Source organism: Dipodomys ordii, unplaced genomic scaffold (assembly GCF_000151885.1).
Source record: "Dipodomys ordii isolate 6190 unplaced genomic scaffold, Dord_2.0 Scaffold32, whole genome shotgun sequence".
In the NCBI taxonomy this organism is placed as follows: Eukaryota; Metazoa; Chordata; class Mammalia; order Rodentia; family Heteromyidae; genus Dipodomys; species Dipodomys ordii.
This window is the reverse complement of record NW_012267248.1, coordinates 5,363,776-5,378,766: the sequence shown is the minus strand read 5'-3', so window position 1 is coordinate 5,378,766 and position 14,991 is coordinate 5,363,776. Positions and strand designations below refer to the sequence as shown.

Below are 14,991 nucleotides of genomic sequence, written 5' to 3'. Positions count from 1 at the left end.
CCCAGGACCGACCAAAAAAAAAATTGAAATTGTCCATGAAGCATTTGGTATTGTGCTGGGCATCCCTTCATCTAACTCAATAGAATGGAGAAGTATCTGAAAGCATATTAAATCTAAAGACTGCATATAGAGGAGACATAACAGCAAAACTGAGCAAAAACCTGAATACCACTGTGGTTCCACTTGCTTTTAGAAACCACAAAGCTAAATGGCACACTCCCATTACTTTTGCTACCAGTAACCCCTCTGATGAATGGTCACTATCGTAATAATTTTTAAGCAGTTTTTCAGGAATTTGTAAGGCCATTTCTATCTCAACTAGTTGAAATATCAACCTTCTGTCAGAAGGCTAAGCCCTGTCCTCAGAAGGATCTACCACCACCACTTCTAAACACATGTTCTATGAAGAGCCAAGAGGATTGACTATGAATGACAAGTCTACTGATTATGTCCCCTTTTCCCTGCTTGGCAATCACCTTTCCCTGTACCTCAAACCACCCTATTTCTTTTTTTATTTTATTTTTTAAAAAATTTTTTGCTGGTCATGGGGCCTGAACTCTGGGCCTGGGCTCAGCTCTTCAGCTCAAGGCTAGCGCTCTACCACTTGAGCCACAGTGCCACTTCCAGCTTTTTCTGCTTATGTGGTGCTGAAGAATTAAACCCAGAGCCTCATGCATGCAAAGCAAGCACTCTACCACTGAGGCACCTTCCCAGCCCCAACCTGTTTCTTTATTCCATAAATACCTCTGAGCCCTATCCTCAGGGAAGTGGATTTGCGATTGGGCTGCTGCTTCTTCACACTTATACCTTGTGAATAAAACTCTATTTTGCAAAACCCATGACCTCAGTGACTGACTGACATGACCTACAGTACTCACTAGGAGTTGAGAACAAGAAGAGGTGGTCAGGGATTTGCCCAAGCCCAGGGAACACAATTCCTACATTTCATACTACTCTTTCTCTTCAGGCTCACTTCAGTGTCACTCCCTCACTAATGAATAGGTACCATACTCCTATCCACAGCCTACCTAAGTGTCTTGGTCAAACAGGAAATGTACATTAGCAAATATCCATTCCTCTATACTTGGTATTACTACTTACAAACTGAGCTCAAATGCTATTTTCTGGACTTTCCCTCGAGAATTTAAACTCCAAAGAAAATTATTAAATTTGCATAACGATGTTTTTTTAAAAAGTCACAGTTTTGAAATTAAGTTTAGATGCTATCACTTTTATTTTTATTAAGCAATGTTCCTGCAAAAGAAAAGAAGAGCAGGACTTGGAAAGAACTTTCTCAAGAACCTATCTATAGACAGGGGTACAATTTAATCAGTACTGGTCTTTGCACTTACCCTTAACTGATGGTACTACCTACACTGAGGGTAGAGTACAACTAAACATTGTGAGCCCAAGGATTGTTACAATGTGCTTAAGTTTATTTGTGAAGTCGCTGTTGAATCAGGGGTACTGCAACGAATGCAACAAGAAAAAATTATGCATTAGATTTGTTCTTAAATAATTTAGAAGACAAATTGCACTTGATGATAAAGATTGAACACCTCTGGGGCAACTGCAAAGCAACAATGACATATCAACCAATATAAAACCTCAACACATAATCAAAGTAGCCAAGGTTGACAAGGAAAAGCTCCAAAGACAAGAGATCTTTTCAAAATGAGATATGTTAAGAAAGTTCTTCCTCAGCTCAGAGTCAGATATGAACCCAGTAGCACTGAAGAAAGATCAGGAAAGCTGTTTCTAGAGGTATATATACATCCTGTAAATGACTAGCAAATAAAACTGTAGGAAAAGAGAGAATCCCTTGGGGTAGCCTGTCAACAAAATTGAGGATACTTGTCTACCTGAATTGACCAGTTGCTGTTCCATCACCCCACAGCCAAGAACTTCTAGCCATTCTCCATGGTAGTTGATCTCCATCTCGAAGGAAGGATGAGTAAAAGGGAAGTAGCAGTCCACCCATCTTATCTCCAACCCTGAAGATACCAAAGGAAAAACAAATAGTATTACAAAGTAGTCTACAGTTTCTTGCAATCAAACTTAGCCTTTAACCAGATACCAATCACTACAGTCTGAGTAAAACAAACAGCAAACAAACTAATCTGAAACACTGTGAGGTGAGGCAATAAATTTAAAACTTATGGAAATCTGGGCATGTCTTTTCTAATATGTAAAATAATTTCTGTAGTTCCAGGACTCTCTAAAATCAAATCAATCACCTGTCAATTCCCAGAAATCACATGACATCAGAAAGTTAAGCCATGATTAGTAGAAAGCAGGTAATTCTGTTTATAAGTGACAACAACAGAACATCACAACTAAAGCAACTATACTTTTACTACACTGGCTTCCAGATTCGCATATGAATTGATAAAAGAAAAATTCTGAGAAGTTCCAAATTTAATTACAAGAGCCAAAAGGATAGAAAAGGAAGACAAAGGAAGTTCATCAGTCAAAAGCTATTTAGGTAAAATCAAAGACTGTTTCACATTTCTAAATGTATTTCCAATCTCCATGGCAACCTTCCCCTCTGTACCCATCCCCCCCGCCCCGAATTAAAAATGCTAACCAAGTCCTAGTGGTGTCCCACACCCAAAGCTTTGTGACTTTGGGCATAATACTTAATCAATGCAGTATTTTCCCCTGATCTATAGAATGGAGAGTTGAGGTATAGCAAGTGCTCAATAGATAAAAGCAATGGTTTGTTACTATTTTTATTTATTGTACATTCTGATTTCTGTGGGATTTAAAACTTAGGTAGAAGAGCTGGGATGTACTTCAGCGGCAAGCACTTGCATAACAAGTGCAGTGTTGTGGATTTGACCCCCAACATCAAAAAAGAAAAGCCCCTCCCAAAATACAGTTTGCAAAAACCTAACCCCCCCTCAAATACACATAGTCATGAGTAAGAATATATATATATATAGTGTGTGTGTGTGTGTGTGTGTGTGTGTGTGTGTGTGTGTCTGCGTGCTGTCCTTGAGGTTCTTTGGTTCTTTTGTTCAAGGCTAGCACTATACCACTTAAGCCACAGCTCTACTTCTAGCTTTTTGGGTATTTAATTGGAGATAAGTGTCTCCTGGACTTTCCTGCCCTAGATGGCCTTGAACCATGATCCTCAGATAAATGATCCTCCAGAGTAGCTTGGAATATGGGTGTGGGCCAAAAAAACCAGGTCTACTCAACACTAAAACCTGACCTTCACAATTAATACATAATTTCCTGTCCATTGATCAAATATCAAATAATAATGGAATAAACAGATAAAGGGTTTTTCTCTATGGATCAAATTCTATAGGAGAGAGCAAATTTCTCCCTTTGTTCTATTTTAATGTTTTTTCCCAATTACCTATTGCCTATGGCAAGTGTCAATTGATTTTTGTTTGTAATGATAATACAGTATTTCCTTTCTTCTATTATAGATTGGTAAAACAGAAATTGGGACTGGGTATGGTAGCTCACAAGAGTAACACTTAAAAGGTAGAGACTGAGGATAGGAGTTCAAGGGCCATGGAAAGTCTGCAGTATCAACCACCTATGGACCACATCTTCTGCACCAATGGCAAGACCAACTAAGGACATGGTTCAGAATAGGTGGGTGGGTAGATAAGTGGTCATTGCCCACAATTTTTACCTCCTGAGAACTATCAATAAGATGCCATTCTATTCTACTTCCTACCCACCTTAAAACACAGAGTCCTTCCTCATTTCTTTTCCTACACTTACAATTTGTTTCACTATGCGTCTATCCCACATTTATATAAGAAGTCCCTGACAGACATAGACTATGAGACTATTCAACATTTTATTATTGAAAACAATGCTGCAACAAAAATACTGTGTTGGACCAAACAGTAAATGCTTGTATAATTGTAATAAATACTAAATGTTGTTAATCTGTCCTTACAGATGTTACACAATATTTTAGAATACTCAATTCTTTCTACAGAGGCAAAAATATACAGCTAATAATTAGTGAGGTCCCTGACGAAGAACCAGAAAACTAATGATAAAAGATAATTCATTTGGCTCCTTCAGACTGTTGCCGTAGCTAGTAGAACAACTGAGTACCCATGTATAAGACTCCCAAGGTTCTGCTGCTCTGCTTACCCCTTGCTATTTATTTATTTCTCTCATCTCTCTCACAGCAAAGGTAAAAGTATCTTCCTGATCTAGCAACCATGCCATTAGCATAAAAAGGAAGAGGGCACCTTTAAGGAGCTAAGGCATTTATAATGTCAATACCACTTTCAAAGCCATTTCACAAGTAGAATGAAGTCATTCATGACCTACCCTTCATACCCATGTAGGGCCTTAAGACCCTGGCACGGCCAGGTTCTTCGATATACTTCATGTTTTCTAAAGGTCCACATAACCACAAAACTCAAAGTCCAGTGTTTTAGATTGTTAGATGGAATAAAACCATTTCTTCTAATGTGGTATTATATTCAATGCACATTATTTAAAACTTGAACTACGTAAATTGAGGGATAGGAGGGAGAAAATGGGGGACAGCTATGGAAGGAGTGACATTGTACTCATAAACTGACAGACCTGTAACATCATTGTACAACTACATAATAATAATGTTTTATGATAATGTAAGAAAAATATGTGAAGAAAAGTATGTAAGAAATGCAGTAAAGGGACTGGATATTAGATGGGTGATATTTTTATATAATATCCTAGAAATGAGCCAATAAACTAAAAAGCCCAACATCTTTAAGAAATATGAAATAAAAAGTTCTAAATTATTTTTCTAAGGTAATTAGCATTTGTTGCTCATTTACTATGTGCTAGATACTACAAAATATTTCATATGCTTCCTGTCAGTTATGCTATATTGATATAAGGGTGGAATACCACCACATAGAAATTACAACCCCTGTTTTCACTGTATTTGATATTGGTATACTTTGTGGAGGGGAAGGGGAAAAAACAAATTGTTTAAATAGGGATACAGGTAGACCCATTGCAACAATGAGATGTACAAAATGTTATGTCGAAAAAGGAACTTTGCAAACTTTGACGGGGGGTGGAGGGGTGGGGAGATGGGAAGGGGAGGGCAACAATGCTTGATAAAAAATGTATTCATTACCTTGCCCATGTAACTGTAACCCCTCTGTATGGTATTTTCACAATAAAGAAAAAGAAAGAAATTACTATTCCCTTTGCACCAATGAAAAAAATGTGTCTTAGACAACTCATGTATCTAATCTATTAAGTTTCTAGCCAAGTTAGTAAATGTGAAGACCAGGAATAGTACCAAATCTCAACAGCAGAAAGGAGGACCTCATAATTCACAGATCATCACTTAAGAGTTCTAAGAAAGGTACTGCATCAGTAGTAGGGAAAACCAACTACAATAAACACTATATCAATCCTGCTTAAGAAAACTTGGAAAGAAGATCTGAGAAGATCAAGGTATTTTTAAAATTCCAAGCAAAGCTTATGAATATTGTTAGAAATACAAAAGTGCCAAATGCATCACATGGTAAAACTAACAATATTAGCATTCTATGAATAATGATGAGGTAAGCAAAGAAGAAAAAAATTAAATAGAGAAAAATCAATAGCAATCTATCACAAAATTACAGATGACAGCATTAGAAGACCTTAAAATACATATTATAATGGCACTTATTATGCTCAAAAGCTAAAGGAAAGTAGAGAGAGGATAGATAGAAAAAAGATACTAACTAAAGCACATAAATGAGATGAAAAACATGCAGGATGGGAATATCAAATTAGATCTTCCAGAAGAAATGATTAATGAACTTGAAAACAGCAAAACGGAGACAGTCCAATGTAAAAAAAAAAAAAGGAAAAATAAAGATGAACAGAGAATCAGTGCAAAAATAAATATTCCAGTGGTCATATGAATATGTAGAGCCCCAAAGGAAAGAAGTGATAGAAAACTCAGGGGTTCTCTTTCCAACTAAATTCTAAGGTAATGTTCTATTTCCATTGAGTACCTCAGCTGACAAAACAGAGCACTTCCCATTCCATTTCCTGCATCCCAAAGGTTGAACACACCAGGCAATTTTTCTGAAAAGCAAAAAGCTTGCTGTGGATTATATCCAAGCTATAGTGAATACCAGCAAGACAACACTGCCTGAAGGCAAGGATTGGTTTGCTCCTTCACTCTATAAGAGTTTTCTCAGAAAGACAACTCTTCAAATCGAACAGCAAAGTGCTGATTTAAAAATTATTAATATGAATTTTTTAATATTTTGAAAATAGAATCACTTTAATATCATAGTAGAACAATTAGAAAACCTAATTGTTAGTCTCAATTTTCATTGTTTGCATTAAGGATTCATGTATTTTTTTAAATCATGAAAATATGTACAAGATATGTAGTATTCAGTACCAGTATCTCCTGAGTTTACTCCTGACAAGAACATCTTTCATAGCGTAAGTAACTCTAGGTAGGATGAGAACATATACTGGACCTGATGCAGGTGAGGTTGGCAAATAAATTGGGAGGAATTCGCATCTCTGGAAGGAAAATGAAACAGCAACATATTGAGCAGAGAGAGTAGGAGACCACCTGCAGTTGGGCCCAACAAAGCCTGATCCTTGACAGAGCATTGGAATGGGCAGCATCAGAACTACCCTATGGAAGGCCTGAAAGCTCCTGTAACATTCAGTCATTGGATGTAGAAAGACCTGGGAAGGGCTATGGTAAAGGGGCTCCTGGAAGCTAAAGCTGTACCTCAAGGAGCTAGCAGCTGGAGGCCATCTGAACCCTCCTCAACCAGGACCCTTGGAGGGGATTCTGGGAAGTGCAGTTGAATGACTGCCACAGCCTTGTGGCTTCTAAAAAAAGAACCAGAGAAACATGATACTCCAGAGGCAGCAAACTAAGTGGGCAGCAAAGCAGCACCTTCCATCCCTCCTTCGGACTAATCCCAATACATTATAAGGAAATAGCAAAGTCTGAAATGGTGCAAAAAAGGATATATACCCTGAACAACAGAAGGAGAAATTAAAATGTTAGAATTCCTAATTCCTTACCATCCTTGCTCTCAAAGAAATGACCTGAAAAATAACAATGACTTCCACAAGCATAGAAATAGTCCAAAAGGTTATTTTGTTTCTTTCTAATTATAAAATGATAATGTATCTTATAACAGCCTTAGGATGCTGGTACAATTGAAATGTTAGCAGAAAATAATATAAACCACATTTGAAAGAAAGAGAAAAATACAACCTGAAACTAAAGCCCTATAATAAGAACAAATTGACACAAGGAATAGCATGTTCTAATTTTTAATTTTACCTTCCAAGAACAAAGGAATTCAATAATAATAAAAAGTGAAAAGCCTAGACCATAAAAATAAATATTTTTTAAAGTCTTTGAGCAGAGTTCAATCTGTAATCCTAGATACTCAGAAAGTTGAGATCTGATGACTACAGTTCAAAGCCAGCCCAAGCAGAAAAGTCCATGGACTTTTTTTTTTTTGATGCTTTTTTTATTGTAAAAATACTGTATAGAGGGGCTGGGAAGGTGGCTCAGTGGTAGAGTGCTTGCCTTGCATACATGAGGCCCTGGGGTCAATTCCTCAGCACCACATAAGTAAAAACAAAAAAGCTGGAAGTGGCACTATGGCTCAAGTGGTAGAGCGCTAGCCTTGAGCTGAAGAGCTGAGGGACAGTGCCCAGGCCCAGAGTTCAGGCCCCATGAAAGGACCCCCCCACACCAAAAAAAAAATACTGTACAGAGGGGTTACAGTTACGTGAGCAAGTTAATGAGTACATTTCCTATCGAGCATTGTTGTCTCCTTTGTTTTTCCCTTACCATCCCTTCCCTTCTACCTCCACAACTACAACCCCCCCTAAAGCCCAGAAAAAGTTGTAAAGTTCATTTTCAACATAGTTAGTTTTCAACATCTCATTGTCACAATGGGTTAATCTGTATCCTTATTTAAGCATTTTGGTTTTTTTCCCATTTCCTCCCCAAATTAGAGAAGTGTATATACAAGATGCAGGGCCCCTACATCAAATACAATGAAAACAGGGGTTATACTGTGGGGGAAGAACATACAAAGAAACAAAAAAATCATAAGGAACATTATAAATACATCAGAAACAATAGCAAGAAAGAACAAACATATTTGTGTCCCTATCTTGGGGTTCATTTCCCTTAACATCATCTTATATGGTCATATGTACATAGCTTTTAACCTTTTCTGCTTGTCCCAAATATATACTAGTTATTGCAAATAAGGGAAACCATGGGACCTATGTTTCTTTGGGCCTGGCTTACTTCACTTAATATAATTTTTTCCAAGTCTTTCCCTTTCCTAACAAATGGGGCGATCCAATTAACCACCAAAAAGCTTGAAGGGGAACATGGCACAAGTAAGTACTAGCCTTGAGCACAAAAGCTTAGGGACAGGGCCTAGGTCCTGAATTCAAACCCCAGACCCCGCACCAAATGGAGGAGGAGGAGGAGGACAAGGAGGAGGAGGAGGAGGAGGGCAAGGAGGAGGCGGCAGCCACTGAGTATTTCTGAGACCTGCAAAGTAGTTCCCATTCATTAATTATAGGAAGAGTGAAACTTCAGTTATTACCTGATCTTGGTATGTAAAACACAATTGGATATGTAATAAATAGAGGCTTTGCTATAGAAGTTAAGAGACCTACAGAGAAAAGAACGGAAAGAACCAAACAACAGTATCTAGAGAGAGGCCTGATTTTTAGTTTTATTTTCACTTTATAATTTTTGTATGCCTTTTAGGCTCAGGAATATTATTTATTTCTTCCTGTCCTTTCAAAACAGCCAACCTCTAACATGGGATTAGCAGTCAGACTACACGAGTTAAAACTGTGCCACTGATACTACAGCAGTGTGGTCTTTACGTGTCATTAATTTTCCTGTGTCAGGTTCACTTATCTAAAAACTTAGATACTTTACCTTTTTCTTATTCAAAAGAAAAATAAAACTGTAGGAATGGCTCAACAAAGGGTTTGAAACTGCCAACTATTATCTCTATTGTTATTATCTTTGTTATTACTGCTGTTATTAATCTTAGTGACATTCAGGTTGATGACACCTAGGAAGGTCACAGATACATATAGAAGGAAACACATACCAAAAACAAACAAACAAACAAAAAAGTCCACAACAACATGGTGCCTGTGAAAAACCTAAAATCAAAAGAAAGCAACCTTTTTCAGAGATCAGGAGAAACAGTCACCAATCTCAAATAGTTGTTCTCAAGTACTGTTCAGCATAAACAGTAAAAGTGTACAGCATAGCCTGTTTGTTGCTGTGTTTTGTGTTTTTTTTATTGGATACCTTCTCACTCTTGTAGTTCATTAACAGGCCTGGGTTTGAGTCACCTTCCACTCTGTCCCGGATGCCCTCAAAGAAGTGACAAGCAGAGTGAAAAGCCAGGAAAGAAAAAATTCTATGTGAATGTTCACAGGAACTTTACATATAATAGCCCCAAACTAAATACAGCCAAAAATTCCTATAGATGGTTGACGGGATAAGCTGAGGACTATAACACTGTTCAGCAATAAAACAAATGGAATATTGACATACACCAACTGCGCAGATAAATGCTAGATGAATGACCAATCACATTTAGTGACACTCTGAAGATTACACAACGCAGCATAGCATTACACTCACACAAATCTAGAAAATGCAAACTGATGAGCAATGAAAACATCAGATGACTGACTACCTCCATCAGATATAGACAACTAAGGAAGAAAAAGTTGAGGATAAACATATGTTTATTATCTTGATTCTGGTGTTACAAACTTGTAAGACTGTGCAAATGTGATCAGTTTATAACATGGTAATTTATCAAAGTGCATACTTTAAATATGAATAGTTTATGTCAATTATACCTTAGTATAATTGAGGATATAATTGGTTTGTAAATCTTCTAAAAATCATTAATCATTAATTATTGATTTTTTTAAATCTTATAAGAACAAAAGAATAAAGAAGAATCTCAGTCGTGCTATAATTGTATCATCTAGGCATTTCTTTTCTCTCCTTTTTTCCCCTCCTAGTGCTGAGTATTTGAACGTAGAGCTTCAAGTATACAATTAAACTACAGTCCCAGCACCCAAACACTTCATAAATGTAGGTCACAATCAAAAAAAAAAAAAGTCAAACTTTGGCTTCATATCATTCTAAAATTAGAAAACTGTTATCTCTACTTGGTGCTAGTTGGAGGAAATAAGAGTATTAACAATTAGAGATGAAATACAAGTAATTAAAATGAGATTCTAGATCTTAACAATATTGTTTCTCTTATAGGAAACACACTATTAATATGTTTGTTCTTAATACAAGTAATATTTATGCCAATACATGAAGTTTCCCACTGGGCCCATTTACACAATTAAGAAACTTGCTCTATCAACTTAATGAGAACATGGTAACACAATCACACTAATAAGTTAGTACATTTTCTCCCTAACCTGATGACTCTCATCTTACTCTATTATCATCCTTATCCAAGGTAGTAAACAGTTTCTTTCTCTAGCTAATGCCAGTTTCGTATTATTCTGTTCATCAGATCACATGAACTATGAAATCCAAAGGCTCCATCTCACAAAGATCTGAACCATTATTTCATACCTTTAAAGAAAATCTCCATACAACGAGCCTCAATGATCTGGTACACTGTAAGTATGGACATCTAAGTCTCCAACAGCAAAGGTATTTGAGTACCTACCATCTCCAAAAAGATGTGTCACAAGCCTGGTAAGGGTTTGCTTGAGGTCAAACTCTACAAGCTTTGTAGCCTCCATGGTGTGTGTCTCTTGTTTATGGCCAGAACGAGTACTTTGTTCAAAGAGCTGCAGACTTTCGCCATCCTTTATACCAGCAAATAACTGTAAACCAAGAGGAATAAAACAAATATACAATATGGTATAGTGGTCAGTCTATATCTAACATTATGCAAGTCTGCTAAAAACAAACTTTGCTCTAAGTTACAGTATGGGAATAAGAATTTTACATTTTACAATAATTACCTGGAATTAACATCTTACTAAAATTATATCTTACTGAAATTCACATCTACTTTTATCACCTTTGAGGAAAACTCTATGCTAAATTACATGGAGGATCTCTAGGAAATTAAAAGACACTGTTCTGATTTTTACACATCTGTTTTACATTTGCATATTCTCATAGTCATTTCCTAACAAAAGACATTATTCTCATACCTAGTGGAAACTTCAGTCAGTCAGACTTTCAGTCTCTAAAATAATATCACCAGCCTTCTGAGTGGGTTTTGTGATCTAAGACTAGGTAACAAAATTTAGTTTAGGAACTAAATCCCATAAAAATCCATGAAGACAGGTAACATGTTGAAATTTTACTGTTCTTCTTCCAAAGCCCAGAACAGGTCTAACATGTTTCTGCCACTTACTGTTCATGTAAACAGAGGCAGGTAACATGGCGACTAAGTCTCTGATTATAATCAATAAACTGCGATAATAATAAATTACAAATGTAATATATGAAAATATGGAGTACTTAATATAAGGCAACAACTACATGAAACATACTGAACATTAATCACAACTATTATTTGTCAGAAGCTGTTTTGCCAATAAAACATTCCCCATCTTTGACAAGCCAAAACTTTACCTGAAAGAAGAAAGGAGAATGGATAGAGGAATGAGAAAATAACTCTACCATTCTTCCCACCCAGAGTCCCGTGAAATAAAAAAAAAATAACTTTCATTTAAAGAATAAAAAAAGCCAGTCACTGGTGGCTCACTCCTGTAATACTAGCTACTTAGGAGGCTGAGATCTAATGATTGTGGTTCAAAGCCAGACCAGAAAGAAATGTTCATGGGACTCATCTCCAATTAACCTAATGTGAAGGAGGAGTGGCTCAAGTGGTAGAGCACTAGACTTGAGAGAAAAAGCCAAATAAGAGTGAGAAGGTCTGAGTTCAAGCCCCAGTACACGTACTTTCTCTATCTCCTTTCTCTCTTTCTCTTTCTCTCTCTCTCTCTCACACACATACACTCTTACATAAATGAAACAGGTATCATTTTCAATAATATTAAGTTGGATGATGAACCAAATCTTTAGATTAGTGCTACTGAAAAACTGAAAAAATTGTATTAGGTATCAAGAGGAATTAATAAATAAGTCTACAAAACAAGCATGAAGCCAGAAAAAAAAAATCACAAAGCCATTTAAAATCTCTGCCTCCCCAACACTAAAGGAAAAAGAAAAAAAAATGAAAAAAACAAAGCATAAAATGATTTGTGACAGTTTAACTACAGCCAGGGATACAAAATAGAAAGCCTAGTACATAGCCCTGATGGACTTATCATCATGACAAGAATCAACACAAACACAAACCAGTCCTGCTGTATACCTGAGATCAGGTGTCACATTTCCTGGGTAACAGAAACAGCCTCCGGCTATGAAAGTGGACTGAGCCAATGCTATACTGAAAGTACCTCAAAATGCCCATCAAAATCAGCCAAAGCTTTTCAGAAAAACGCCCTACTATCCAAGACTTCAACTGCTTCTTAAATGCACCAGAAACAGTGACATCTGTCAAGGCCTGTGTCTCCCAGTACTTCCTCTAAAAATAATTTTGAGCAAAAGGAACTAATTTTTATAAAGCCTTGAATGTATGCCTTTAACATAACTGGAAAGCAGAATGCCGACATAAAAAAAAAAGTAAATATGCTGAAGCATGGTTCACTAATAGAGCACCTGCCTAGAAAGCACAAGACCCTGAATTAAAACCCTAGTATTCCCAAAACAAAACAACTATATATATAAAGGTACACAGGTGGGGTTGGAGGACAAGTTCCAGTACCTGTCTTGGGCCTAATAAAAAAAGAAAAAAGGAACACGAGCATGCAAAGTCACATTGAGAGAGTTACTACACTCTCAATCCAGTATAAATCTTTGGCGTAAGCAAGAAAATCCAAGACAAAAATGAAGACAAAAAAAAAGAACAAAATGAGTCAAGTGTTAAGGTTGATCTAAAATCCTTACTAGGAAGAGCAACAAGGAGGAAAAGGGGGAGGAGGAGGAACTGTCCCATAGACTGTACAGTACACCTATTATAATTGAGTTATTAAACAATAAAAAGTATAACATTCAAGGTTGTAAGAGACAAAATTCTAAAATTATAGGATATAAATTCAGGCATCTGTGGCTCACCCCTTTATTACTAGCTACTCAGGAAGCTGAGATATGAGGATCATAGTTCCACACCAACCCAAGCAGAGGAAAAAAAAAATATCAATGAGATTCTTATCTCCAATTAGCCACCCAAAAAAGGAGGAGGTAGGCAAGAGTGAGCTGTGGCTCAAATGGTGGAGTGCTAGCCATGAGAGGAAAAAACAAAAAACTCAGGGGCAAAAGTCTAGACACAAAACGTATAGAATATATCTAAGGCAACCTCTTCCACACATTTGTACTTTGCTATGTTAACATAGGTGAACATTAGAAAACTAGCAAATCTACCCAACAAAAAAGATAAATAATTGGAACGAGGTAACTTGTGAGAATAGGTGGGGTTGTGGGAGGGGGCGAGAATGATATCAAGGGGTAACATCCATCAAGATGTATTCTACTCACAAAATGACACGTTAAATTGAAACACCATTGTAAAACTACTTAATTTGAAAAGCATTAATAAACAGTAACAGAAAAAATTCACTAATACTATTAAAGGTTACTGTCCTAAAATTTAAAATATTTTTTAATTTTATTTTATTGTAAAGATGCTGTACAGAGGGGTTAGTTACAGAGTAAGGTAATGAGTATACTTCTTGTCCAGCGTTGTTACTCCCTCCTTTGTTGTTCTCCCACTACCCTTTCCCTCTCCTACCTCCCTCACTTCCCCATCCCACAAAGTTGTAAAGTTCATTAGTATACATCTACCATAATTTTATCAGATGAGCAGAAAAGCTCAAACGCTACGTACATATGACCATATAAGATGATGCTAAGTGAAATGAACCCCAAGATATGGACACAAGAGGCTTTTCTTTGTTTTTGTTGTTTTTAATGTACTATGTGATTTTTTTTTGTTTTCTTGGTATGTTCTTCCCCTAAGGTGTATCCCCTGTTGTCACTGTACTTGATTTTTGTACTCTGTATCTTATACAAAAATTTTTCAATAGCTGAGTTGATGAAAATCCACACGTCTACCCACCCTACCCCACAAAGAAAAGTGAGAAGAAAATAGTACTTAATAACTGTATTAAGGGCTTGGGAAGGTGGTAGAGTGCTTGCTTGCATGCATGAGGCCCTGGGTTTGATTCCTCAGCACCACACAAGCAGAAAAAACTGGAAATGGCACTGTGGCTCAAGCAGTAGAGCACTAGCCTTAAGCTGAAGAGCAGAGGGACAGAGCCCAGGTCCAGAGTTCAGGCCCCATGACCAACAAACAAAAAGAAAAAGAAACTGTATTAAACATACACACTCATAGTTGTACAAAGGCATTGCCATTCAACAAAGCACTTTATGAATAATAAAGTGTATCTTGATCAATGTCACCCCTTTCAATATTCTCCCCCATCCTGTCCAAACTCATCCTTTCCTTTTTGCTATACTGATTTCTTGTTATACAATGCATTTTCTCCATTTCTATACCTTCTGCCATGATTGTTGTCTTTATGTTCATCTACTACTTTTAGGTCTGGTTTGTTCTTTATTTGTAGGAGACTAGTTGCAGCAACAGATGTTTGCTACTTTAGTGGATGCATATCTTTCCTATTACATTGTTTTGTTAACCCTCACAATAATATTTCTCAATTGTCAAATCATATGTTTTTCAATTAAGTTAAGTGAAGTTAAGCCACCATTACTAGCAAGTGATGGAGCCTGAATTTAAACACGTATAGTCTTATCTGTAATCTGAAGAGCCCATTCTTTGGTTCACTATAAAAAGGATCATATGTGGGGGGGGGGAGGGAGGGGAAGGAGAAGGATTGGGATTGGGGGGG

The 14,991-nt window shown here is 36.8% G+C and overlaps 1 protein-coding gene across 2 annotated transcripts in view; it reads right to left on the bottom strand.

The window, feature by feature from the left end:
- Fars2 (phenylalanyl-tRNA synthetase 2, mitochondrial) overlaps nucleotides 1-14,991 on the bottom strand; it is a 429,795-nt gene that overhangs the window by 299,438 nt on the left and 115,366 nt on the right. For both annotated transcript variants that reach the window (XM_013016736.1, XM_013016737.1), the window contains exons 3-4: nucleotides 10,728-10,887; nucleotides 1,863-1,994 (exon numbers count right to left, since the gene is read on the bottom strand). In XM_013016736.1, coding sequence (XP_012872190.1) covers nucleotides 1,863-1,994; nucleotides 10,728-10,887 — 292 coding nt within the window. The remainder of the gene's footprint in view (nucleotides 1-1,862; nucleotides 1,995-10,727; nucleotides 10,888-14,991) is intronic.